Source organism: Colletes gigas, unplaced genomic scaffold (assembly GCF_013123115.1).
Source record: "Colletes gigas isolate AHSC1104 unplaced genomic scaffold, ASM1312311v1 Colletes_gigas_Sc00033, whole genome shotgun sequence".
NCBI classification, from domain to species: Eukaryota; Metazoa; Arthropoda; class Insecta; order Hymenoptera; family Colletidae; genus Colletes; species Colletes gigas.
In genome coordinates this window covers 40,001-64,888 of record NW_025106662.1, presented here as the reverse complement: position 1 = coordinate 64,888, position 24,888 = coordinate 40,001, and the positions used below count along the sequence as shown (strand labels likewise).

At 33.2% G+C, this 24,888-nt stretch overlaps 2 protein-coding genes across 2 annotated transcripts; one reads left to right on the top strand and one right to left on the bottom strand.

Moving 5' to 3' along the window:
- Positions 1–1,674: 1,674 nt before the first annotated feature.
- Positions 1,675–12,594, top strand: LOC122402086 (replication factor C subunit 1). Its single transcript, XM_043404609.1, has 16 exons — positions 1,675–1,874; positions 2,012–2,143; positions 2,728–2,886; positions 2,947–3,049; positions 3,130–3,599; positions 3,828–4,007; positions 4,109–4,555; positions 4,629–4,794; positions 4,895–5,110; positions 5,209–5,435; positions 6,195–6,529; positions 11,036–11,254; positions 11,332–11,505; positions 11,590–11,665; positions 11,744–11,926; positions 12,454–12,594. Exons 1-16 carry the CDS (start codon positions 1,866–1,868, stop codon positions 12,577–12,579), a joined length of 3,222 nt encoding a protein of 1,073 aa, XP_043260544.1. The 5' UTR covers positions 1,675–1,865; the 3' UTR covers positions 12,580–12,594.
- A 12-nt stretch (positions 12,595–12,606) lies between these two features.
- LOC122402087 (angiotensin-converting enzyme-like) lies at positions 12,607–24,452 on the bottom strand. Its single transcript, XM_043404610.1, has 10 exons — positions 24,326–24,452; positions 18,164–18,426; positions 15,842–16,205; positions 15,442–15,760; positions 14,914–15,138; positions 14,273–14,636; positions 13,750–13,911; positions 13,332–13,586; positions 13,009–13,184; positions 12,607–12,882 (listed from the first exon to the last, which is right to left on the bottom strand). The coding sequence occupies exons 2-10, from the start codon at positions 18,172–18,174 to the stop codon at positions 12,803–12,805; spliced, it is 1,956 nt and encodes a 651-aa protein (XP_043260545.1). The 5' UTR covers positions 18,175–18,426; positions 24,326–24,452; the 3' UTR covers positions 12,607–12,802.
- Positions 24,453–24,888: the final 436 nt, after the last annotated feature.

The following is a 24,888-nucleotide window of genomic DNA, read 5'->3' as shown; positions in this document are numbered from 1 at the left end:
TAAGAAGTAAGTACTTAACAAATATCGGTATATAAACTGTATCGTATTTATTAATTTGAGTGATTGTAACATCTTTTATCCAATTGCTATTTAATTGATTAAATTCTGTGTCATAATTTAAGGTTTTCTATGGACTAATTAGTTCTGTACTAACGCCTCGTTCTCGAGGCCCATTAGTTATAAAACCTAAAAGCAAAGAAGTATAGTTTATGTATCATAAATTATCTTTAATTAAATAGATGTAACTGTAAATTATTGTTTAATAAAAATGATATAATCTCGACGTTGTTGACGTATTTAATTACTCATGCTATAATTAGATTTTGCATCTTGTTTTGCTTTTTGTAAACATTCAACTTTTTCTTTTTGCGTTGCTAGCTTTATGTTTTTCTTCTAATTCTAATGATCTTTTTTCACCATTGTGAATCAACATGGTCCTTTAATAATGTTCTTTGCCACATTCTGATTTTGATTTTCTGCATCCATGACTTAGGATACTTTGTTTATATGTTCCTACCTGTGTTACAAAGTAAAAATGCCTGTCGGTTGTCAGATTTCAGTTGTATCGAGAGCGAAATGAAAAGATTCACATTTGTTTTTTCTCTCGACTCCCTTGAGATGGTGTGAATCGCATCTATGCTCACTTCGGGCAGCTTCGGAGATTCGAGAAAGAGGGCGAGTGTCAATTTGTCTTTTTTGACTTTCCGAAACTCTACGAGCTTACGTACCATGATCTGGCATAGTGTGCGAATGTGGAACCCAGTGCCCAGTCTGGTAACATTGGCTTAAAGTTACTACTGTTGTGGTCGCCGCCTGGCGCCGTGTAGCAGAAGCTCTGGGGGGCGCGAGGTTTAAATCAGATTACACGAATGTAATAGGAAAGGGAGACAAAGTGGAGTCCGCGCCAATTCTAAGGTTTAAAAGTGGTTAGAGATTCTTTTAATGACTTCACTTCGGGTCATAGATTAGCCAATAATTTATTGGAGACGGATGTTTGGATCGTCGTGAGCTCCCCTTTGATCCCTTCTCCTAAGTGTGTAATTCCTGGAACTTGGGCCGTGCGCTATCGATAGCCGGAAACGGGCTGCGTGGGAAAGCCGATAACGGCCACGTGCTGCAGAGGACCGTTCTCGAGGGATCGGGGGTGTGCCGAGGAACGCGCGTGCGAGAGTTTTGCGCCCGGCCCGAATAAAGGAAAGGACGATCTGGAGGGGCCTACGTGTGGGCTGAGCCTCGACCGGCCGGCAGAGCGACAGTCGCCTCACTTGAATCCGGAGATCGAAAGTGAACGGACGTATCATTGTAACTTAAGCGAGATCGTACTTGTATTATTTGAGTTAGTTAATAGAGTTGAAACGACAAAGAGAGAAGCATCTTGAATTAAGAGAGCGGAAGTGTACGAACGGGTTACAAGATTCCTGTGAAATCTTGGTTGTTTTGTTTTATATTCCTTTATTGAGTTAATTAAAGTACTATTTACGTGTGTTCAAATCCTTGTATCCATTTATTATTCTCCTTACCTAGCGATCATTATTTGAAACTCCCGCGTCCAAGGAGCAGAGTGCCTTAGCACTCCACGGGCAGCGTTCCCCGCCGAATTCCCTACGGAGGATCGGAAATTCGCCGCCGGACGCGCAACACTACCTATCATTGCACAAGTGTGGTATCAGTGGTAATACACCATGCTTTACGGAAGTGCGTGTTGATTTGTGGCATGTGACATGTGACTAAGTACCTTGAAGCGAAACAGTTTTGAATTTCTTCATTTGTTTATCTCCTACTTGTAAAGTATCGTTTGATCGTTTTAAACATTGACACATCTGTCAAGAATTGACAGATACCGAAGATTTTTGTATGCTTGAAACATGCCAAAAGTAAGTTTTAATGTTCGGAATCAAATATTGCAAACGAGGTTAGATTCATTCTATTTAGAAGCGTGCATTTTAAAATTGCCAATTGACTATGGAATCAGAAATTTCATAAAACGTAACGTTTTTCTTTATATTCGTAGGACATACGATCCTATTTCCAGAGTGTTAAAACCAGTTCTACTTCTACACCCACGAAAGCAGTAAAAAGACGCATAGTAATTTCATCCGATGAAAATGACGAAAAGACACCGTCACCCGTTAAGCGACCAAAGGTTTGAATATAATTTTTTATTATAATTTCAGCTTCTTAAAGAATAACGATTTTTTGAAAGGTTTATAGTAGAATATCTCTTTAAAACGTTTAATAATCACATTAAGTTGTACTTGATTAACTACAAATTTTTGGATCAATTTCTTATTATAACAGGCAGTATATACTATGAATTTAGTTTCTTGAAGTTTCAGATTTTATTTCTGCTTGTTAACACTTTGACTGCCATGCCGAAATCACATATTTTGCTCAGGCTACCATGGATGTGTACCGTCAGATGCAAGATTTCATCGAAATTAATCTTTTATTTTCGATGTTCTAATGAAAATTTTTAATTGCTCAATGGGGCACTTGTTATTTCAAAGTATCTTCTAATTAGCGATTATGTTCAAAATGCACCAAGTGTCAATTTTCATTCAACTCTTAACGATTGTAAGTAGTTCAAGCGCTCCGGTCACTGATGACTACTGTGGCTGGTCATATATGACCAATGTGGCAGTCAAAGTGTTAAGTGGTAGTTATCACAATTTCAAATAATAATGATTTCAGTAACAATAATGAAATGTGCTTCTGGCTACATTTTAGAAAACAAAAAAGTTAGGAGACAAACCTATATCATTCAATTCTGATGAACATACAAAGCTACAGAAAATTGTTTCTCCTTCTAATATCTTTGGTAAGAAACCAATAAGAAGACAGGAAGCGCAGAAAGTACAGAAAGTATCAAAACAATTGCAAAAAAAGGTAATTCATTATTGTCTTAGCAATATTAGAATATATATTAATATTTGTTTATTATTATAGGAAGCTAAAAGCCATAATGATGATGATTTTGAAGCTACTTTGGTCGAATTGGATACATCTGATATCGAGCAGAAATATTTAGCAGAGATTAAGTCTGACACAGGTATTAGTTAATATGAAAAAAAATTATAATAAATAAATAACAAAATATGAAGTTAAAATTTGAATTTTTGCCTTATATAGATTCATTTAATAGTAAACACAAAGAACAAGGTTCACACACAACCAGTACTAAGAATGAAGAGAAGAAAACGACACCTCCTAAGGACAAAGTTAATGATGAAGAAAAAATAACGCCTGTTAAGAACAAACACAATGTCAAAGAGAAAAAGACACCTGAAAAATCGAATTTAGAACAAAAGGATGAAACTCACATACTAAAGAATAAAAAGTCTTCTAATGACAGTACAAGTGAAGATATAGAGCATGCAGATTCTGAAGTTAGTAATAAATTTAAGAGTAAGAAAAAACATTCCACATCCAAAATAGAAATAGAACACAAAGTACTGAAGAGGAAAGTATCTCCTAAAAAGTCAGAAGCATCAGATATATATGAGGAAAGACTTGAGAAAAAAAAGCAAAATGTTGCAATGTATCAACAGTATCTTCAGAGGGGAGGAGCCAGACATCCCGGATCTAAAGAAATTCCTGAAGTATGTAATGAATGTTACATTATTATCAAAATTGGGTGTTATTCGAATAATTTCGTATAAATCTTCATTTCGATAAATCATTAAGCGTTATTTTCATTTGTTATCTAGATAAATATATAACCAACTCTGATTATTACTTACAAAAGAAGTGTCATTGTACATTTTATTTCAAAATCTTTGTTGTAAATATAATATCGTATATTCCAAATATTAATATTAATATTTCAGGGTGCCGAATATTGTCTTGCAGGATTAAGTTTCGTGATAACTGGTGTTTTGGATTCTTTGGAAAGGGAGGAAGCTGACGAACTTATTCAAAAATATGGTGGACGAATTGTATCTCAAGTCACCAAGAAAACTAATTATGTCATAGTAGGAGATCAGGCTGGTCCTTCAAAATTGTCAAAAGTATTGATAATTACTAATTCACTGAAATTTTGTTTAAAATTATTATAATATAATTCTCAATATATATTTTTTTTCATTAACGTATATCAATATATCTTTAGGCAACTAGTTTTAATATAAAACAAATATCGGAGGATGATTTGTTAGAGATGATTCGTACGAGAAATGCAGGCCATGCTCATGATGTGTTACAATCGCGAACAAAATCAAAAGATAGAACGAAACGAAAAGATAGGGAGTCAGAAGACACGTCCCCTTCACCAACAAAGAAAATGAAAACTATATTAAATCAGGAAACAGAAAAATTGGAAAAAATATGTTCACCACATAAAAAAGAACATATTGACAAAAATACAGAAAAAAGAATTTCTTCATCAAAAGAATTCTCTTATAAAAAAAGATCTGATAATAAAGATACGATAGAAGTAGCAAAAATATTGTCATCACCTAAGAAAGAACAAACTGAAGTACATGAATCTTTTATACAAAATAAAAAAGAAATTAATGATGCAAAGTGTGTGCAAATAAAAACAGATTCTTTACAAGATGTAAGATTCGATTAAATTCAACACGATCAATAATAATTAAGAAAGCTTTTGTATTGCTGACATTTTTTTTTAGATAAATGGAAATATACAAACACAGGCGTTAGTTGAGAAGTATAGACCGAAAACTATGAAACAGATTTTGGGGCAGCAAGGAGACAAAAGCAATGCCAAGAAATTGCATAAATGGCTAATGAATTGGCATAAAAATCAAAGTGGTCAAGTTAAACATACCAAACCGAGTTAGTATTAATTTTAAAAGTGTAATAATTTTAAATATTTTTAAGTATAATTACAGTTCTATCTTGTTTTTATTTCAATTTTTAATTTTATTCGTATTAGGTCCCTGGGCAAAAAGTGACGATGGTGCTATTTTTAAAGCTGCTTTATTATCTGGTCCACCTGGAATTGGAAAAACTACAACTGCTCAAGTTGTTTGTAATGAATTAGGTTTTGATCTTGTAGAATTCAATGCATCAGATACCAGAAGTAAGAAACTTCTGCAACAAGAAGTAGCAGAACTTTTATCCAATACTTCATTGAAAGATTACTTCATAGGTATGTATATATATACAAACATATACGTATTTTTGCGAATTTATACAAATTTCAATGGAAATTGCACCATCTTTTCCTTGAAACATTACGTTTTACAGATAATAAAAATAAGCCAACATCAAAACACGTTTTACTAATGGACGAAGTTGATGGTATGGCTGGTAATGAAGATCGTGGTGGTTTACAGGAATTAATCGCCTTAATTAAATCAACCGACGTACCAATTATTTGTATCTGCAACGATCGAAATAATCCTAAGATGAGAACGCTCGCTAATTACGTATTCGACCTTCGATTTTCGAAGCCCAGAATAGAACAGATTAGGGTAAAACGAAAATTTATTATATGTAAGTAATTAACACGTTTACTGTTTTCGTAAGCAAGAATGGATATTGTTTATATATCTTGAAAAAATAATAAGTATTTCGTGGCAGACATGAATATAATAAATTTAAAAAATCAAAAAAATAGAGATGTTTCGTTTGTTAGCTTAATTTTCCATCCTCTGCTGCAGAGCTAGCAAAATGGAAATTGGAGGAAAAAAGAATGTATAAATAGTAATATTTTAGTTTCTTTTGAAAATTTGAACTTTTGTAACAGGTTTTTAATAGTAGTTCTGCCATCGGTTTTTTAACAGATTGTCGTGTTTCGACCAACTCTGTAATGGATCATGTTGTTATAACGGATGGTGGAAGTTTGATCACGTGATGATCTGTTTATTTAAATCCACTCTATTTTGAGTGAAAAATAGAAAACAGTTTTGAAGGTTCATCTGGTTTAAGAAGCATGTTTGAATGAAGGACTTCCGCGTCAGGACTGTCTTCACCCATGTATTAATTATTAAACAGCGAACGTGTTACTTACCATTCTCTTACGAGAAGAAGGCACAGCGTGTTTACATCCCTACTCCTGTTGCAGTCCGCTGACTTACAGGTATTGGTTGAAAACGGTGACGAAGATCGGTGACAGCCAATCAGCGGACTGCAGCAAGAGTAGGGACGTAAACACGCTGTACCTTCTTCTCGTGGAAGGACGATACTTGTCCATAGTATAAATTTTCTGTTAACTATGATTTGTTACATAGGGAGCAATGAAATCCATATGTTACAAAGAAAACATTACTATGTCGACGGAAGATCTAGATCGTTTAATCGAATCCACTAATCAAGATGTTCGACAAATAATAAATTATTTAGCATTGTTTGTTGGGAAAACTGGTCGTCAAGAAAAATCTCAAAAACAGCATGTGAACAAAGATCTGAAATTAGGACCTTGGGATGTTATAAAGAAAGTATTTTCTGCCGAGGAGCATAAGCATATGAATATTCATGACAAAAGTGATTTATTTTTCCACGATTATAACATAGCACCGTTATTTGTACAGGAAAATTATTTATTAGTTACGCCTCAAGGACAAAGGTATGTGTAATTAACAAAAAAATCTCTTTTTTCTATATGTACAAAGTGAGTCATATGATTAGGAAATATCAGTACCTCTTGTTTGAGAATAGAAAATAGCAATACAGTAGAACACCGATTATCTGAATTAATTTGGAGACAAATTCGTTTAGATGATCGATTTTTCGCATAATCAGTCTGAAAGAATCAAATTCATAATTATGTCATAAATCGATAGAAATTAAGAAATTCTTTAATTTGAATGGTTTATACGTAAATAAATACATATTTAATAATAAGGAAAATACAATATTAAAAATTAAACGTGGTATTACAATTTTGTTTTTGCAAGATTCACTTGAATATCATCTAATTTATCATTAGTTGCTGTTTTAAGCTTTTACGAGAACCAAAATTTCTAATTTCTGTTGAAAGTTTAACAATTCTGATTTACTGCTTTTACTGTTGCTAATCATGGATCTTCCAACATTATATTCTTTCGCTAAATTGGAAATATTTTTATCCTTTCTTAAACATTCAATAATATCCAATTTTTCATCTGATTTCAGCACTACTTTTTTCTTTTAATATTCATCGTATGAATGAAATCTACATATACGTATGATCACACTAAAGGGTATAGCCGAATAAGTGGGTCAAATGTGCCCCCAAACCGAATTGAACGACCGACAGATCATTCGATAGCTTATTCAAAAAAAACCCTGTGTGTAAATTTTTAACTTGAAATCTCGACCGTGGGGGTAGTAATGGGGTGAAAACGAAAATCATGTTTTTGTACAATTTCTCTTGACCTATTGATTAAAAAAATGTAAAAAATTCAGAGACATTTCGGGTACCGGGGCACATATTTTGGGAGACTTTCAGATGTTTTGATTGAAGAACCAAGTAGTAAACAATAAAAAACCGCAAAAAATGCCGAAAAATGCCGAAAAATGCCGATTACGTATTGAAGGAGGCCCGGAACTACTTTTATACTTTTACAGTAAACAGGTATTGATATTACTATTATTCTCAATTTTTTCAGATTTTTCATTTTGGTGTGCCGCAGTAAAAAAAAATAAAAACCGATTTTTTCTCTAACTTATACGTTGAATTTTTATGCATTCTTCAATATATGAGTGTTTTGTAGACTGTTTAATGTTTTTACACTAAACAGAATTACATAACAATTGAAACAAATAAAATAAAGCAAACCGTTGAGTGCAATATATCCTAAAAAACTAACAATATTTTCAACGGTATCGGTGGCGCAGCGTTAGAGTGTCTGGTTGCGAAACCACTGGAATTTTTTTTACCGTAGGTTCGAGTCTCTCTACTGGACTTCTGGTATTTTATTTTTTTTTAAATTCTAATTACATAACAATGATTTATATTTATTTATAAATGTTCTAGGAACATTTTACAAATATTTTAATCTGAAATATGTATAAATATAATTTTGGAACGTTTTTTGCGTCCTTATTTGTTTTTGTCAACCACGATTATTGTTTAACATCTCTTACACTGAAATTAATGTGAAATGTTAGTTTTCAAATCTCTTACCTTTGACTATTGTGAATGGATCGGAGCAGAAGATTGTATATTGGCTTACTATTACTTCTTCTCCCCCTTCGTATCAAGCAGATCTTCCCTTCTTTTTCTCTTTCTTTGATAAATATGAATGTTTGCTACGACTTCAGTTTCTACCATAGACATGTAAGGGTCACTATCCTTTCCTTACTGGCTGGTTTTAAAGATAATGGAAACACTTGTAGGACCGCCCCCTACGGTCCATGCCAAGTAATTATGTATAAATCTCATCACATACAGTAGCCTGAACTGAGTAATTAAAAAATAAATCTATTGTGACTCTTTAACAAAGATTGAAAACTGATACTATTATTGCCCATAGTAGTTATAAAGAACTAAAATCAGTGAAGCCATAAATTCTATATATATTTAAAATCCTCATTTGGGAATTTTCAGCACTAGAGTTTACGGTACGAATACCTCTACACTGCTATTTTTAAAAAACGGACGAAGATATTAAAACGTTAAATACTGAAGCCATAGCAAACATTCATATTTATCAAAGAAAGAGAAAAAGAAGGGAAGATCTGCTTGATACGAAGGGGGAGAAGAAGTAATAGTAAGCCAATATACAATCTTCTGCTCCGATCCATTCACAATAGTCAAAGGTAAGAGATTTGAAAACTAACATTTCACATTAATTGCAGTGTAAGTGATGTTAAACAATAATCGTGGTTGACAAAAACAAATAAGGACGCAAAAAACGTTCCAAAATTAAATTTATACATATTTCAGATTAAAATATTTGTAAAATGTTCCTAGAACATTTATAAATAAATATAAATCGTTGTTATATAGTTGGAATTTGAAAAAAAAAATACCAGAAGTCCAGTAGAGAGACTCGAACCTACGGTAAAAAAAATTCCAGTGGTTTCGCAACCAGACACTCTAACGCTGCGCCACCGATACCGTTGAAAATATTGTTAGTTTTTTAGGATATATTGCGCTCAACGGTTTGCTTTATTTTATTTGTTTCAATTGTTATGTAATTCTGTTTAGTGTAAAAACATTAAACAGTCTACAAAACACTCATATATTGAAGAATGCATAAAAATTCAACGTATAAGTTAGAGAAAAAATCGGTTTTTATTTTTTTTTACTGCGGCGCACCAAAATGAAAAATCTGAAAAAATTGAGAATAATAGTAATATCAATACCTGTTTACTGTAAAAGTATAAAAGTAGTTCCGGGCCTCCTTCAATATGTAATCGGCATTTTTCGGCATTTTTCGGCATTTTTTGCGGTTTTTTATTGTTTACTACTTGGTTCTTCAATCAAAAAATCTGAAAATCTCCCAAAATATGTGCCCCGGTACCCGAAATGTCTCTGAATTTTTTACATTTTTTTAATCAATAGGTCAAGAGAAATTGTACAAAAACATGATTTTTTTTGGATAAGCTATCAAATGATCCGTCGTTCGTTCAATTCGGTTGGGAGGCACATTTGACCCTCTTATTCGGCTATACCATTTAGACAAGATACTAAACTCGGACATTTAAACCAACTAGGATACGTGCCCTATAATATAAACATTGTTAAATAGTTGAAATACGTACACACATGCTTGACTCATTCTGTGTTTGGATAATCGGTTATTCAGATTATCGACAATTAGATAATCGATGTTCTACTGTACAGAGAGAAATAATATAACAAAAACTTTCTTTCTATGGTAGCACTTTTAATAAGTTGATCGGTAAGCCAAATTCATCAAAATCCGTATGACATAAGTCAACGTGTTAACAAGTGAATATCTTTTTTTCAATTACAGTGAAAACTCGATAAATGTCCTCAAGAGCTGTTCCATAAATGATACATTTTTATCCCCACCACTAGGGGGATCCCCCTTGAACCAGTGAGGCGAAGTGTAACCGGAGACGTAGCGGCTTTCTTTAAAAATCTTTATTGCCTTCGTCAACTTAGTTTAAATGTCCCTGTCAGCGTGACCACACTACTGTACAAGAAGAAAGTTTTTTATTTTTTACTTTTTTTTAATAAAAATTTTACTATCATGTGGGGAAGATTTTTCTAATTAAAATGAGACTAAACACGATATAAATCGGCCAATATTTGTTACCATAATATTGAATTAAATATTGTGTACTCGTATCTTCGCAAGGTCAGTGGATTGGTACATTTATCGAACAGTGGTAGCTAACGAAACCCCCTATTTCATAAGTGTTGCAGTTTTTGATCACTTACGAAACGGTGGAACTGTTCCGTTTGAAAATAGCTACCTCCCGTTCGATAAATGTAGCCAGCACCTCGATGCGTCGTTCTTTGATATTTCCGAACATAGAAAAGGACAGCACAAGAAGGATAAATAAAGAGAGAAAGACTCGCAAGTACAATATTTAATTCAATATTATGCTACCAAATATTGACCGATTTATATCGTGTTTAGCCTCATTTTAATCAAAGAAATCTCCCCAACATGATAGTGAAATTTTTATTAACAAAAAGTAAAAAATAAAAAACTTTCTTCTGTGCAGTAGTGTGGTCACACTGACGCAGATATTTAAACTGGGGCGATAAATCCGAGTTTCAGTCCCTCTTTCTTCTTTAGCTACTGACTCTTTCTACGTTCGAAGCGTCGGCAAACTACAATCAAATTCGAAAGACGATTTTCCTATTCCGTAAGTGTTGCTGACCGGACCCGGAGTAGCGACATTTATCGAGTTTTCACTGTATATCAACTTTTTCGAATATGCTTACATAATAATATTAGAGTAAGGTGGGAAGTAGAAATTATTACCCTAAATATCAAATAAAATAGAATCCAAATATGGTCCATGAGTGGTCATACAGAGTAATATAAGTTAAGATTGAGATTTATTAAAAACTTAATTTCAATATATTGGAGTTTTGGCCCTTTTTAAAAGTATATTTTTGAGATAAACAAATACATTAAAAAAATACAATTTTGTTTCTGAGCAGAGATGAATTATTGGCAAAGGTAGCAGAAAGTGCTAAAAGTTTAGCACTTGGAGATATAGTGGAAAAATCAATAAGAAGTAATGGTGCTTGGTCTCTTTTGCCAGTGCAAGCCTGTTATTCTTCCGTTATACCTGGCACAGTAATGTCTGGTTATATTAGTAGTCAAATTAATTTTCCATCTTGGCTTGGGCGTAACTCGAAAGCTCGCAAATTTGATAGGTAATACATATACATATATACGATGATTTTTCTTATAATTTTTATATTTTATATGGAAATTTTCTATAATATTGTAGAATGATACAAGAGATTACTGTGCACTCACGTTTAGCTACTGGCGTAAGCAAAGAAGCAATAAACATGGATTACATTAAACCTCTTAGGGATGCTATAGTCAGACCTTTGGCTGTAAATGGTACTGAAGGAATAGATGAAGCGATGAATGTTATAAGTCACTATCACTTACTCAGGTTAAGTATTAAACCATGAGATGTAAAATATAAAACGTCAGAACTTTGAAATTTACTGTCGAACATTTACATTTTTGTTAATAGGGAAGATCTGGATTCTTTGATAGAAACTTCATTGTGGCCCGGTGATCGCGATCCCATGCAAGTCGTTGATAGTAAAGTCAGTTTCAAGTTCCAATACATTTCTAACAATTTAAAAATATTTAGACAGAAAAAAAATAGTGAAAATTCATTATAGGTAAAGGCTGCTTTTACAAGGACATACAACAAAAATTCTGTAGTTGTACCATATACAGTGAGTGGTACATCAAAGAAGAAAGCAGCAAATGAAGAGGTTGAAACTTATTTAGAAGAGAATGAAGCAGTGGAAGCGAATTCTGACGATAACGATGATAACGCTGAAACTGACAAAATGATTAAGGTAATTATATTCATAGCAATTAACATTACCAAAGATGCATGTTAACATATTGACAATTGATTGGGGAGATTTCTTTCATTATGCCACGCAGGATTATGCTCTTATAAATACATAATAAGTGTGATTATATTAACACTAGATTTACAGGCATTGATCGCACGTATATTAATAAAAATACGATTTTTCTTTTAATTAGAATATGTATTCATGCCATTGCATCAATCAAATTCAACACAAATTGTTAAAAAATAATACTTACGCGTTCTGCAATTTTAAATATGGAACCAGACATCCGACAAATTGACGGCTTCCGTAAATCTAGTGTTAATTCAATGTGTAAATTGTTAATTATACAAAAAAAATGTATATAAAATTGTTTTTATACAATTCAAACTGTATGTTGCCTACATTTCGAAGGATATGTATATTTAAGAATACTTGAAGTGAATATTTTGTATCAGTCTGTGGAATTTGTTATTACGTAGAATTTACAATTGCAACGTTATTCATCAATTGTCCACTTTCAGGTGAAGAAGCCTACAGCAAGTAAAAAAACTGAATCAAAACGTAATAATAACGATAAAACAGAAATGAAAGGTAAAAAAAGCGATAAGCCCAGTAAACGCGGAAGAGGACGTGGAAAGACAAAATAACACAGATATTGTAAAACTAGAATTTGCGTTTTATTGTTTAGCAAAACGAAATGAATTTAATATCTTAAAATGAATGTATTTATTGTCGAATTTGAACCGTTTATATATTCTTGTTATTTATCGTATCCAAAATAAGAGAGTGTAACTCGATTCTCCTCGCACCTTTTGTACGAAAGTGTAAACACGCCTTTCTCGAAGTCACAGCATTAAAACGTAAATACTTCTACTCCATCGCTTCAGTCGTTTCTGTGATTTTGATTGTTTCATCAACCGCTACTAATTCTGATCTAGTTTGTACACATTCTGAAATAAGTAAGTATTAATAAATCAGCATGTAATATACCATGAATATTGAATTGAAATTGTTACATATGTATATTTTATTTATTTTTATTTATTATTTATGTATTTTATTATATGAGTACATACGTTTTGCTCTAGGTTTCCATCCAATGTACTCGTTTGTTTTCTTATTCTCCTCTGTCAGCCAATCTGTTAGTGGTTTGAAATATTCCAAGAGTCCCGCGGTATCCATGTTTCTTTGACCTGTTAGCTTTTCCATCACATCTTGCCAAGGTTTAGAAGAGCCCAGTTCTAATATGGATCTGTGTTGTAATAATAAATTGTACCGTGAATTTTAACATCAATTTTAATATGTTTTGATGCATTTTCGCCAATTCAGATGAATAGAATACTTCCTTAATAGTCAAGATATAACATTTTTATACACAATTTGAAGATTAAACACTTACTTCAGCAAATTTCCTGCTGCTTTGTTGTTATAAATATTACATTGATGCAACGGCTTTGAGTTTGGATTCTGTGGATCGTACTGATTCGCGGCTGTGCACAGAGCTTTGTGGAATTGGAATTGTACGATGAAACTCACATAATACCTGATGTACTCTACATCTGCTATTATATGGTACTTCGCACCAGGATCAAAATCATCTTCTGATCTATCTACCGGTGACTCGATACCTTGAAAACTCTCGATGAGATCCCACCTGAAAATTGAAATTTTAAAAGAATATGCTTGACAAGATAAATTTCATCATAGTAGAGTCTCGATTATTTGAGGTAATGTGAAGCTTCTATACGCGTCCATACGCTTGAACTTGCATAGCTACAGAGCTTGTTGATTGCTCATGTGCAAGTAGTTATACTGACCAGTTACAATTATAATTATCTGCTGTAACTGCTCCTTGAAATACGTTCCAGCGCCATTTATCCATCATATATGCGAACGGCAGAAACGCAATTTTGTCAATTCCTTTTAGGTAAAGATTATTGATAATGGCCTCTTGATCAGTTGCATCATCGTTCAACAATCTATAATATATAAACATAACAGATATCATATAAAAACTTAACGTTGAATGCACATTGTAGTAACCAAAATGGTTAAATGTTTGAGTCAATGTTTAACACGTTAAACGCCAAACTAATTTTTTTTCGCTTTTCATTTAGACGATTTGTATTCGTTAAAAACGTTTCAATAAAATCCATTAGAAAAGTATAGATATATTTTTTTATATTGAATGAATTGTAAAGTACCATTTTTCAAATTTGATACTGTTGGACCCTAAGGATTGATGTCATCTAATCAGAAAGTTTAGTGTTTAGTTTAATGCAGGGCTATTTTGACTCATAGCAAATATTTCATTCTAAACATATAATATTTTTCATTTACTTGATGCTTTTCAGGTGACTAGGAGTCGATGCGCTGAGTGCTATAACATCACCGATAGCTTCAGTGAATCCGGGATTCGCACTCTCTTTGAAGACAGTGGGTTGATCTTTATATTGCAAATAATATTCAATGTGACCCATTTCGTGATGTGCAGTTAACAAATCTTGCATATTAATTGTTGTGCATTGCTTGATTCTGAAATCCTTGCCATCGTAGAAGTCCCATGCACTGGCGTGGCAAATCATCTCTCGATCCTTCTGCTTTTCCAAAATCGATCGTTCCCAGAACAGATCCGGCATTGCGGTAAGGTTTATAGATACGAAGAAATCTTCGGCTACGCGGAAGATGGTCGTTGCATTGTATCCTAAGAAACCACAAGTTAAAAGAATCAATCAACAAATAATGTTTTTGAAAGTCTTGAAGCTTACACTTTATACGACAAACAGTATTGCTGAAATATACTTAAAATATTTCTGAAATGTTACAGCAATCTTTTGTAGCAATATTAATAGTTTTGAACAGGTAAGAAGATACATGATATAGGCCTACTTCGGCAATTACTTATGACCCAGCCCAATATACTACTAAAGTTTGGTGAAAAAATAGACACCGCCTAATAAATAACAGACTATTAAACAAACCTTGTTCGATCATAGCATTCGTCGCGTCTGGTAATTGCTTTCCTGGATATGGAATTGTGAAGTCTGCTATGCCAGCCCAACTTTGTGCCCATAAATTGCCTAATAAGTGAGCGGGGATAGGACCGTCTTTCGAGACAATATCTTCACCATATTTCTTCCTAAGTTCTCGTCGGACGTAAGCGTGCAGTTGTAAGTAAAGTGGTTTCAATTGTTGCCAAAGTGTTTCTAAAAAAAAATTCATTAATAAAAATTTAATCCATGCTTCATTACTTATTAGTTTCTCATTTCTCATTTTTTTTTTCAGTAAAAAAGAAAAAAAATATATCAAACTCAGATTCTACGCCAAAAAAAAAATCCGAAAACCGTGTCATTTTCATAAACGCGTTTAGTTTGCGTTTTTGGTAGCGCTTTGGCACTGCCCCCCTCTACGTTTCCGGTAAGTTTCATTGAAATCGGTGATAACAAAGTAGGTAGTTTCTCTCGTTGAAATTACATTACTGATATTGTAAATTTGAACGCCTAGTTTACCAATTTGTTCAGGGAAGTCATCAGCTTCGTAGTCTTTCATCCAATAAGCTGCGTTGTCGGTGTAGTTGTTCAATACAGCAACCATATTGCTCAACTCGACGTATCTTATGTACAACGACTTCATTTTTTCACCCGTTGCTTTCCTCCATTCAGTCCAAATGTACTTCAGTTCTTCAGGGTCGCGACTTTTCATCAAACGATCCGTCAGTTCGGGTTCGAGGGCTAAATCGCATTTGCTACGATTTTTGAAATCGCATATTCTCGCAGTGCTATAGATGTTCTCCATGTCGCTTATACTTTTCTTGTATTCTTGGAACAGCTGTAACGAATTAAATTTTATTTATACTCTCATCGACGGTTAGTTTGTCTCAAAGGGTTAATGTATAGATTAATTTATTACATCTTCGGGGAGAGCTGCAGCGCCCAGGACGCTGAGTTTCGAAAATTGTCTCTTGATGGTCTCGTCTTTGATGTTCTTCCATGGGTACTGATTCACTTTTTGCCAGATCGTCTTGTATACGCGAGCTGCTTCCGCGGACACGTTCAACTTTTTCGCCAAGTTCTCCTGAGTCAAGTTCGACGCGTAATCCCATTCAGCTAGTGATTGTTTGTTGTTCCATTCCGCGTACTGCTTGTCAACTCGGCTCAAGAACCCTTTGATAATCGTCAACAAGACTTCGGCCCCTTTGGCAGCCGTGGACTCACTGGCGCCCTGGGGCATCGGTGACCCCCATGACAGAGTCACGAGAGCTGCCACCAGCAATCTGTAATTTTTTAACGCTGAATATTCCTGGTAACAAATACAGAATGGTTCGGGAGATGTACTGTTAGTAGTTTGAAAATCAGAAGAACAGTGTACGAGGTGTGGCTATTAAATAACGGGACTGACGCTGTAAAACATTTTATTTTGATTTCATACATATTTACTTATTATCACCTTCAATATACACCCCTCCTTTATCCCTACAACGCTCCATGCGAATCTTCCATTGTTCGAAACAGTGCTGGAAGTCTTCTTCCGTTAGATCCTTCAGAACGTGTGCCGCTTTTTCTTTCACAGCTTCAACGGACTCAAATCTTGGTCCTTTTAATACAGATTTTACTTTAGGAAACAGATAGAAGTCGCACGGTGCAAGATCCGGCGAATAAGGAGGATGGTCTAACACTGGGATGCTGTACTTGGCTGGAAACTTCTTAACAGATAATGCGGAATGAGCCGGCGCGTTGTTTTGGTGGAAAACCCATGACTTGTCCTTCCACAATTCGGATTGTTCTTTCCTTATTCTTTCACGGAGTTCAGCAAGAACGTGAAGGTAGTAATGTTGATTAATAGTTTGACCTTCAGGAACCCAGTGAAGGTACACAATCCCATGAATATAGAAAAAACAATCATTATTGCTTTGAATTTTGATTTGCTCATTCGAGCTCTTTTGGCTCTCTCGGTGAATTTGGGCTCTTTCAGGTGCATAGATTGGCGTTTCGTTTCAGGATCATACGAGTATCTGTTTCCTAAGGTAAAATCTGCATTAAAAGGAACAAGATCTGAGTCCGTTGAAGCTGTGAAAGAAAAAGCGGCACACGTCCTGAAGGAGCTGACGGAAAAAGACTTCCAGCACTGTTTCGAACAATGGAAGATTCGCATGGAGCGTTGTAGGGATAAAGGAGGGGTGTATATTGAAGGTGATAATAAGTAAATATGTATGAAATCAAAATAAAATGATTTACAGCGTCAGTCCCGTTATTTAATAGCCACACCTCGTATTTTCCACGGTTTTGCTTCATCACGAGTACAAAAGAGAGTAATTATTGCAATTGAAATACAAAATTTTATGATATTCACATAGTAATAATTAATTCCTCTTTTATTAGGATGCTGCAAGGAAAAGTCTCGAGCTTTGAAGAGAAAATAAAAATACACGTCTATCACGATGCAGGAATCGATGCAGAAATAATAAACAAAATTAATAGATCTAGTACTTGCGTAGATAAATTTTTACAATTACTCGTCGGATTATTACTTCGTTAGGTTGTTACAAAATTATCTTCGAAACTTATTAGTTAAACCCGTTCTTTAAGAATATTTCTCGTAAAAACTACAAAAATTTTGGGAGAAACTAATACACAGGCTAATGAATTTATTTGGAATAAAATGGAGAAACGTTCAACCCAATACAAAAGCGCAGGTTTACCGACTACGGTACTTCATTACCGTACAGAGAAATATTACAAACTTAGGACAAGACGAACGACGCCATATTGCATATTATTTTAAATAACATCGTATATTTGTAGGCCGAGAGTAATCAAGCGTCGGGGACTATATCTGATCGATGAGCACCGTTTATCGTCTGCAATACACTCGCTTCAACGGAAGAGTTAAATTACAAGATAAGTGCTTTGTTCCGTCCGGAATTTTATTATTCAATCAAACATAGTGCATTTAAAGCCCTACATTAGTGCAAGAAACAAAGTTAAAAGACTAAAATTTACACGAAAATGTACGTGCGTGGATTTCCCCTTTTGGAAAAATATGTATGTTTTTCGCGGATGAAAGCAAATTTAATATACATAAGCGGATTTGATAGAAACGTCACCGAGCAAGAACCTATTATGTTGTCGAAAAACATTTCAGTATTTATTGATCGCTCGTTAATCACTATCATAATGATGGTCTCAAAGAGTCTGTTGAAACTATAACAGTTATTGTTTTAATAATACTCACAGGCGCAGCATCTCCTCGTGAATTCGTTGAAGTTTGACGAATCGACGGGAATTCGAACAGCCGACGGTCGACAGTTATGGTCGACTTGGGAGCAATTTTCACGAGGTCAAACTGTTTACCGGTTTCACCGTAGAATGACCGGGAGAATCGTCGCCTCTCGCTATGCACACACACGTAAAATGATCTCGGACAGCGAGTCACGGTGATCTTTTATACACAGCCCCCACTCTGTTCAGCAATGTTTTCTTGACTACAAGTGAACCCTGTGTTACAACTTGCAATATAAATTCCAACGAAGAGGCAGGCCTATCCAAAGATAGGCTAGTTGATCTTAGAAAGTAATAAAAATTAAGTATAAAAAAATTGTTAGAATTAAAATTAAAAGAGTCTCAGAGAATTTTGATAAGTTTGTCCTTGTTTTGTAGAGCGACCTGTGCAAGTTTTCATGCTGTTTAAAGCAAGTCAGGCGTTTCAACGTTAACACGTTGACACGTTCACCGGTGATCGACATTTTAAACTTGCTATGCGTTATTAAATCGTTTACATGAATATATATTGTGCAAAAACGATTGTCAGCGGCCGAATTTACGCCTTATAGCAATCAAAGTTGCTTTGATGGTATTTTTTTATAAAAAAGCTTTTTTCAAAAACGGATACTTATGATTCTTTAACAAATAAATGAGAAACATACAATATTGTACAAAATAATGAAACTTCAAGTCAATACATTTTAATAAATATGGTGATTATGACAGTTGAAAGTTTTGAAACGTTCTTATTGAAAAATCCTATAATAAATAATTGATTTCGTCGTAAGATTTACGCGTACGATCCCAGTGGAAGGTTATCGAGAACGTGCCATCCTCGATGTTCGTAGCTGTCTCAGTCTCAAGGGCTCGCATTACGAGAATTGAATTAAAAGTGTTATTCAGATTATTCCTAGTTTTAGCAGGAAGCGTTTCAGGAAGACTGAATACGCAGAGGTCAACTAGAATAGAAAAGTTTTGCAAATGAAATTTATCATTTTTTTATCACTTGTCAGGCTATTATAAAACAGTAATAGCTAAGTGTTTTATTTTAAGTGATTCATCGCAGGGATTGGTGATATACGGCGTATAAAAGCCGGAAGAAGACATATAACGATTAGAATCATACATTTATGTCTTATTTTTTAATTTTATATTAGTTACTTATAAGAAATAACAAAGTTACAATTTTAATTTTAGTAATTAATTTCACTCTTCTTTTTCATGCTTTTCTAATTGAATTTCATCCTTCTTTTAATTTTCCTGTAACGGCTGGCCGTACAAACGAGGAAATATTTTACGTACAGTCTGCGCGGTTTATGACTTACGCTGCGAAGAAAGCTATTTTTGAAAAAGAAAGCTGCGAATACCACGAATAGATAAAAAGTAGAATAAATAAAAGTAGCAGTCTACTTATAATTAAAAAATGTTAATAATATTAAATTGTTTTAAGTAATATATTACAATATCAATATTTTAATATCCATGACGCGTCCATTTATAAAAAACTTATTTAGATTATCTTATTTTCCTCTCGAAATCATTCAGTTTATATCTGAAAAAATTTTTGATATTATTGAAAACAAACGAGTTATTCCAAGTAATACAGTTAAATGCGACACCGTATACATATAATAGTAAGTTTGGTATTTAATGAGAGATATCTTACCAGAAGAATTAAATTTAGAAAAGCAAAGAAACTCATCTGATTTCTCATGGTAAAAGACGCAGGTATTTTGAATTCTTTTTATTGTTGGCGCCCATTGCAATAACAATGCCATAAACAGATGCAGAACCTGTCCTGAGTTTTATCGTTGCCTAAATCTGGCTTGTAAATTCACAACCGTGGCCAACGAGAACTTTTTGTAACGGAATATTTATGAATTATAATATCGACGTGTGCCTACAAAGTCTAGACGTATCTAGACATATTTCTCGAAAACTTTTTTTCTAAATCGGACAAGTCGTTAAGAAAAATACAGAAACGAGTATTTATATTAATACTGTATTAATGCTTTTTTCAAAGTATGTTTTTTAAATTTCGTAGAGAATATGATTATTAATATATTAAGTGACATTGTTTATTCTATTTTTAAATTTAAACATTAGTATATACACAAGTTTATAAAACCTTCCTTTAAAGTATATTTAACAAATTGATATGATTATCAATTGATTGATTACTATACAGTGTGGTCCACCTAAATAAGGCCACCTAAATATCTCCTCTAATTGTGGGGGTACAAAAATATTTTGTATGCTATTTGAATGGTTTGAAAAAACCTTTCTTTTGCAAAAATAATTTTTCTAGGGTAATTTTTTTCAGAGTTTACAAGGTTATCGATGTTTTTTTGCATATAATTATATAATTTTTTTTATTGCATCGTGTAGCTGATGTAAAAATACGTCCAGACATGTACTTTACATGATCTTGAAATTACCTTTGAGATCGAAAATTAAATGGAAACGAAAAACTTTTGTCTATTGAGACTTTAGAAACCAAAACGTCATTCGGGAATCTGTAAGAGTAAATAAACATGTTTAATATCACACTACGAATTACTTCTGACACCGCAGAATCTGATCCTTTTCAAACAGTTCGTCAGCTTATCGATATTATCCTTCGCGATGAGTTACTCAAAGCAAGAGTAAATTAATATAATTCTTATTTATGGCAAAAGTGATCAGTGTCTAAGGCAAGCTGTTCGATTGTACCAAGCGAAATTTCCTGAACGCAACTGTCCATCGCGTAGTACATATGGAAAGGTGGTCAAACAATTTTTCGAAAGTGGTAGTGTCAATACAAAGAAGCGTACGCGAACCCATAATGTTACAAACTAATTAAATACGAGATTTATTATGGAAAAAGTTGCCGAAAATCCGCATGTTAGTACACGACATTTGGAACGGATAACTAGTATTTCCAAAACAAGCATAATACGAATACTTCATGAACAAAAATTTCATCCGTATCATGTGTCTCGCCATCAGGATCTTCATGGGCGTGATTTTGAAAATCGCCTGAATTTTTCTCAGTGGGATTTACAATAACGACGAGACATCTTTCACCAATCATGGTCAATTAAATTTGAGAAACATGCATTATTGATCATTGGAAAATCCACGATGTTTAAGACAAGTAGATAGGCAGAGACCTTGGACCATAAATGTCTGGTGCGGTCTCTTGAATAACCAAATAATTGGTCCTTATTTTATAAATGGTACATTAAATGGACAAAAGTATGTAACATTCTTGCAAGATGAGCTACAGATGCTTTTAGATGATGGATTATTAGACATTCGTAGAAGGATGTGGTATCAGCACGATGGTTGTCCGGCCCATTCTACACATTCTTCATTCTACCCATTCTTGCAAGACAAATTTTAGATAGAAAATTTCCAAATTCTTGGATTGGACGTACTGGACGTGTAGCGTGGCCACCGCGCTCATCAGATCTCACGCCTATGGATTATTTCTTATGGGGACATGTAAAAGAAGTTGTTTATTGTGTACAACCAACAACGCCAGAGAACATGAAAGACAGAATAATAACTGCTTTTACTGCAATTAATCCCACAACATTTGAAAAGGCCAGAGAGTCTCTCATTCTACGTTTCAAAAAATGTATCGATGAGGAGAGGCACCATTTCGAACATATATTATAATGACAGTTTGAAAAATAGGTTCGTGAAAAAGTATTACAAATTTCACAATGGAGTTTCGTGATAGTAAACATGTTTATTTACTCTTACAGATTCCCAAATGACGTCTTGGTTTCTAAAGTCTCGATAGACAAAAGTTTTTCGTTTCCATTTAGTTTTCGATCTCAAAGGTCATTTCAAGGTCATGTAATGTACATATCTGAACGTATTTTTACATCAGCTACACGATGCAATAAACAATATTGATACCCTTGATAACGATAACCTTGTAAATTCCGAAAAAAATTATCCTAGAAAAAAAATTTTGTTGCAAAAGAAGGGTTTTCTATTGAAGGGTTTTCAAACCATTCAAATAGCATACAAAATATTTTTTGTACCCTCGCAATTAGAGGAGATATTTAGGTGGCCTTATTTAGGAGGATCACCCTGTATAAATCAATCGAATAAGAGAAGCAAACTCAAAAACATTGAACTGTAATAAATAATAAAATTAATAAATTTCATGCAAAAATATTTATATTGTATTTTACATATTAATAAATTCGGAGAACCTTTATATTCCTTGCAAGCGTGCAAGTTTTTGAAAACTATGTAAAAAACTTGTTTCGCCGGTTGTCTTTAATCCTACTCATAACTTTGACTACATTTATACGAAAAATTCACGAGACTCTTGATAGCCTTCGAATTCAGCATTTGTTTAATCTGTACAAAATTTCGATAGCGGTATCATATGTTATCGAATATTTGATAATATATGATATCACCGTTATTAAATTGTTTCAATAAGAAATTCATGATGTATTGTGTACAATAAAATATATTACTGCACACAGTAATGAAAAGTTATTTCTTTGTTATTTCTATCTTAAAGTTTAGTTTGTGTTATGCAAAGTAATGTTAATTTTAATTTGAACTTTAATGATAATAGAATTTTTACATTTTATGTTGGTATATATTTATAAGTAATATATATTAATACATATACATATACATATAGATGGAAAATGTAACGGTAGAGTATGGGAAATGGAACAATATGGAAATCAATAAAGCATACTACTACTAGTAGTAAAAATATTGAGTACAATGTACGCATGTTGAGAGCTAATCATTCAATGAAACAGTACAGGTACAAATATAGAAAATCAACATAACGTTCGAAATAGCACACTCAAAATAGTTAAAGGATTATTCATCTACATATCTATATGCGCAATTGAATATTTTACTCACCAATAAGCATACAATTTTGTCCGAAAATCAGCGCAAATATTTTCTGGTATATCGTGTTTATTAAATACAATTTTAAACGTATTATATCTAATAGAAGTGTAATTCTAAAAATCTATTATATAAATTCATTAAAAACACATTTTACTATTTTTTATTACTGAATAAATACATCTTGCTGATAGAATCTAAAATAAAAATCAGCTGAAATTGCATCACGCAAAGAGAATACGTTTAATATTTACAACAAAATAAATAGAGGGAAACTAAAAGAAATTAATATTTAGATTGCTGACTAACACGAACATGAATATCACTGGAATCGAATTTAATAATTTTAATTTTGTCAATCACTCTTACTCTACGTGCAATGAGTGCAGACATTTTAAGTGAAATATGCCCACCATGTGTCAGACATAACAAAATGGTTAGAGAAATTCATTGTAAAATAAAGTTTTGCATTTGGAACATAGCATGATAAATAATTTCAGACAGTTTACAAACAACAACTGTCAATTATAAATATGTTTATACATTAAAATGTACCTTCATTTTTTTAAATATCACGACAAACCCAATATAGGAATTCTATAAAAAAATAATTTTAAAGACAATCATGGAAATTATTAAAATTCGAAATGCGATAAAATACATTTCATCCCTAAACTTTGTTTCGACTTTACCAAATATTATACGTTCAAAATAACTACAAACGCTCGAAAGTTTAGAAATTCTCATAGCTAAATAGGGACATTAAAGCAACAAACTGTTAACTTCCAACTTCTTTTAAGGAAGTTATCGAGATTATTTCGATGAATTTTTCAAAGTCAAGAGAAAGTCAGCCCCTTCGGAAAACGGCCATCTTACGTAATAACGCGCCATTGCCCCACACGCATATTTTCGTACGCGATACCGAAATGACGGGCGTAACAAATTTAAACAACAAAGCTTTCTATTATTTGCAACGTCCTTCGAAACATAAAATTTTGTCGTAGCTTGTAATATTAAAAGTCTATGACATTGAACAAATTTCTTCCTATTGCAATATTTAACGAATATTGTTCTTGAAATTCTGATTAGATTATTAGGTAGAAAGCAATAAGTTCCGATACTAAAAAATGTGCAAAAACAATGTTTGAATAGAAATCGTAAAAAAAAAAATTGTATTAATTTAATAAAAGTGTTGCAAAGCTTCGAACAGAATTATGTTAAGAATAACAAATAATCGTGATAGAAGCCATACTTTTTTCAGAGTAATGTTGGATTCAGTATTTTAAGTCTCTCTGATCGCGTGGATGTCTAGATATGGACACAGACATATTCAGCTTGAGCCGATGACCTGTCGAACTATATGACTATGAAAATGGTTCAACCTACAAGAGGAAAAGCAGTCCATACCTAAAGAAAAGTAAAATAAACCTTTTGTATTAAAATTAACTCTTTGCAGCAAGGTAGATGAAACGTTCATCTAAAAAGATGATCATTCAAGTACAGTGATTGGCATCGGTGACCATTTGCTTCAACAACCACTTGCTTCGACAAAAAAAATTGTAGTAAAAATGTAGTTCTTTGTCGAAAAATGATGACAAAGCATCTAAAAATACGAGTTTTAGAGTATAACATTCTCTTAACACTATTTCTACCAAAGATGTCAAAAGTTACCCTTTGTTCGAAATAAGTATGCATAAAGCTATGGTACAAATGGCGTTAACAAAGTTGACTAAAATCATAAAAGTTTCTACGAGACCAAAACTTTGATTTTAGAGAATTGTAAAGACCATACATTAAAGTGTCCTATTCAAATTC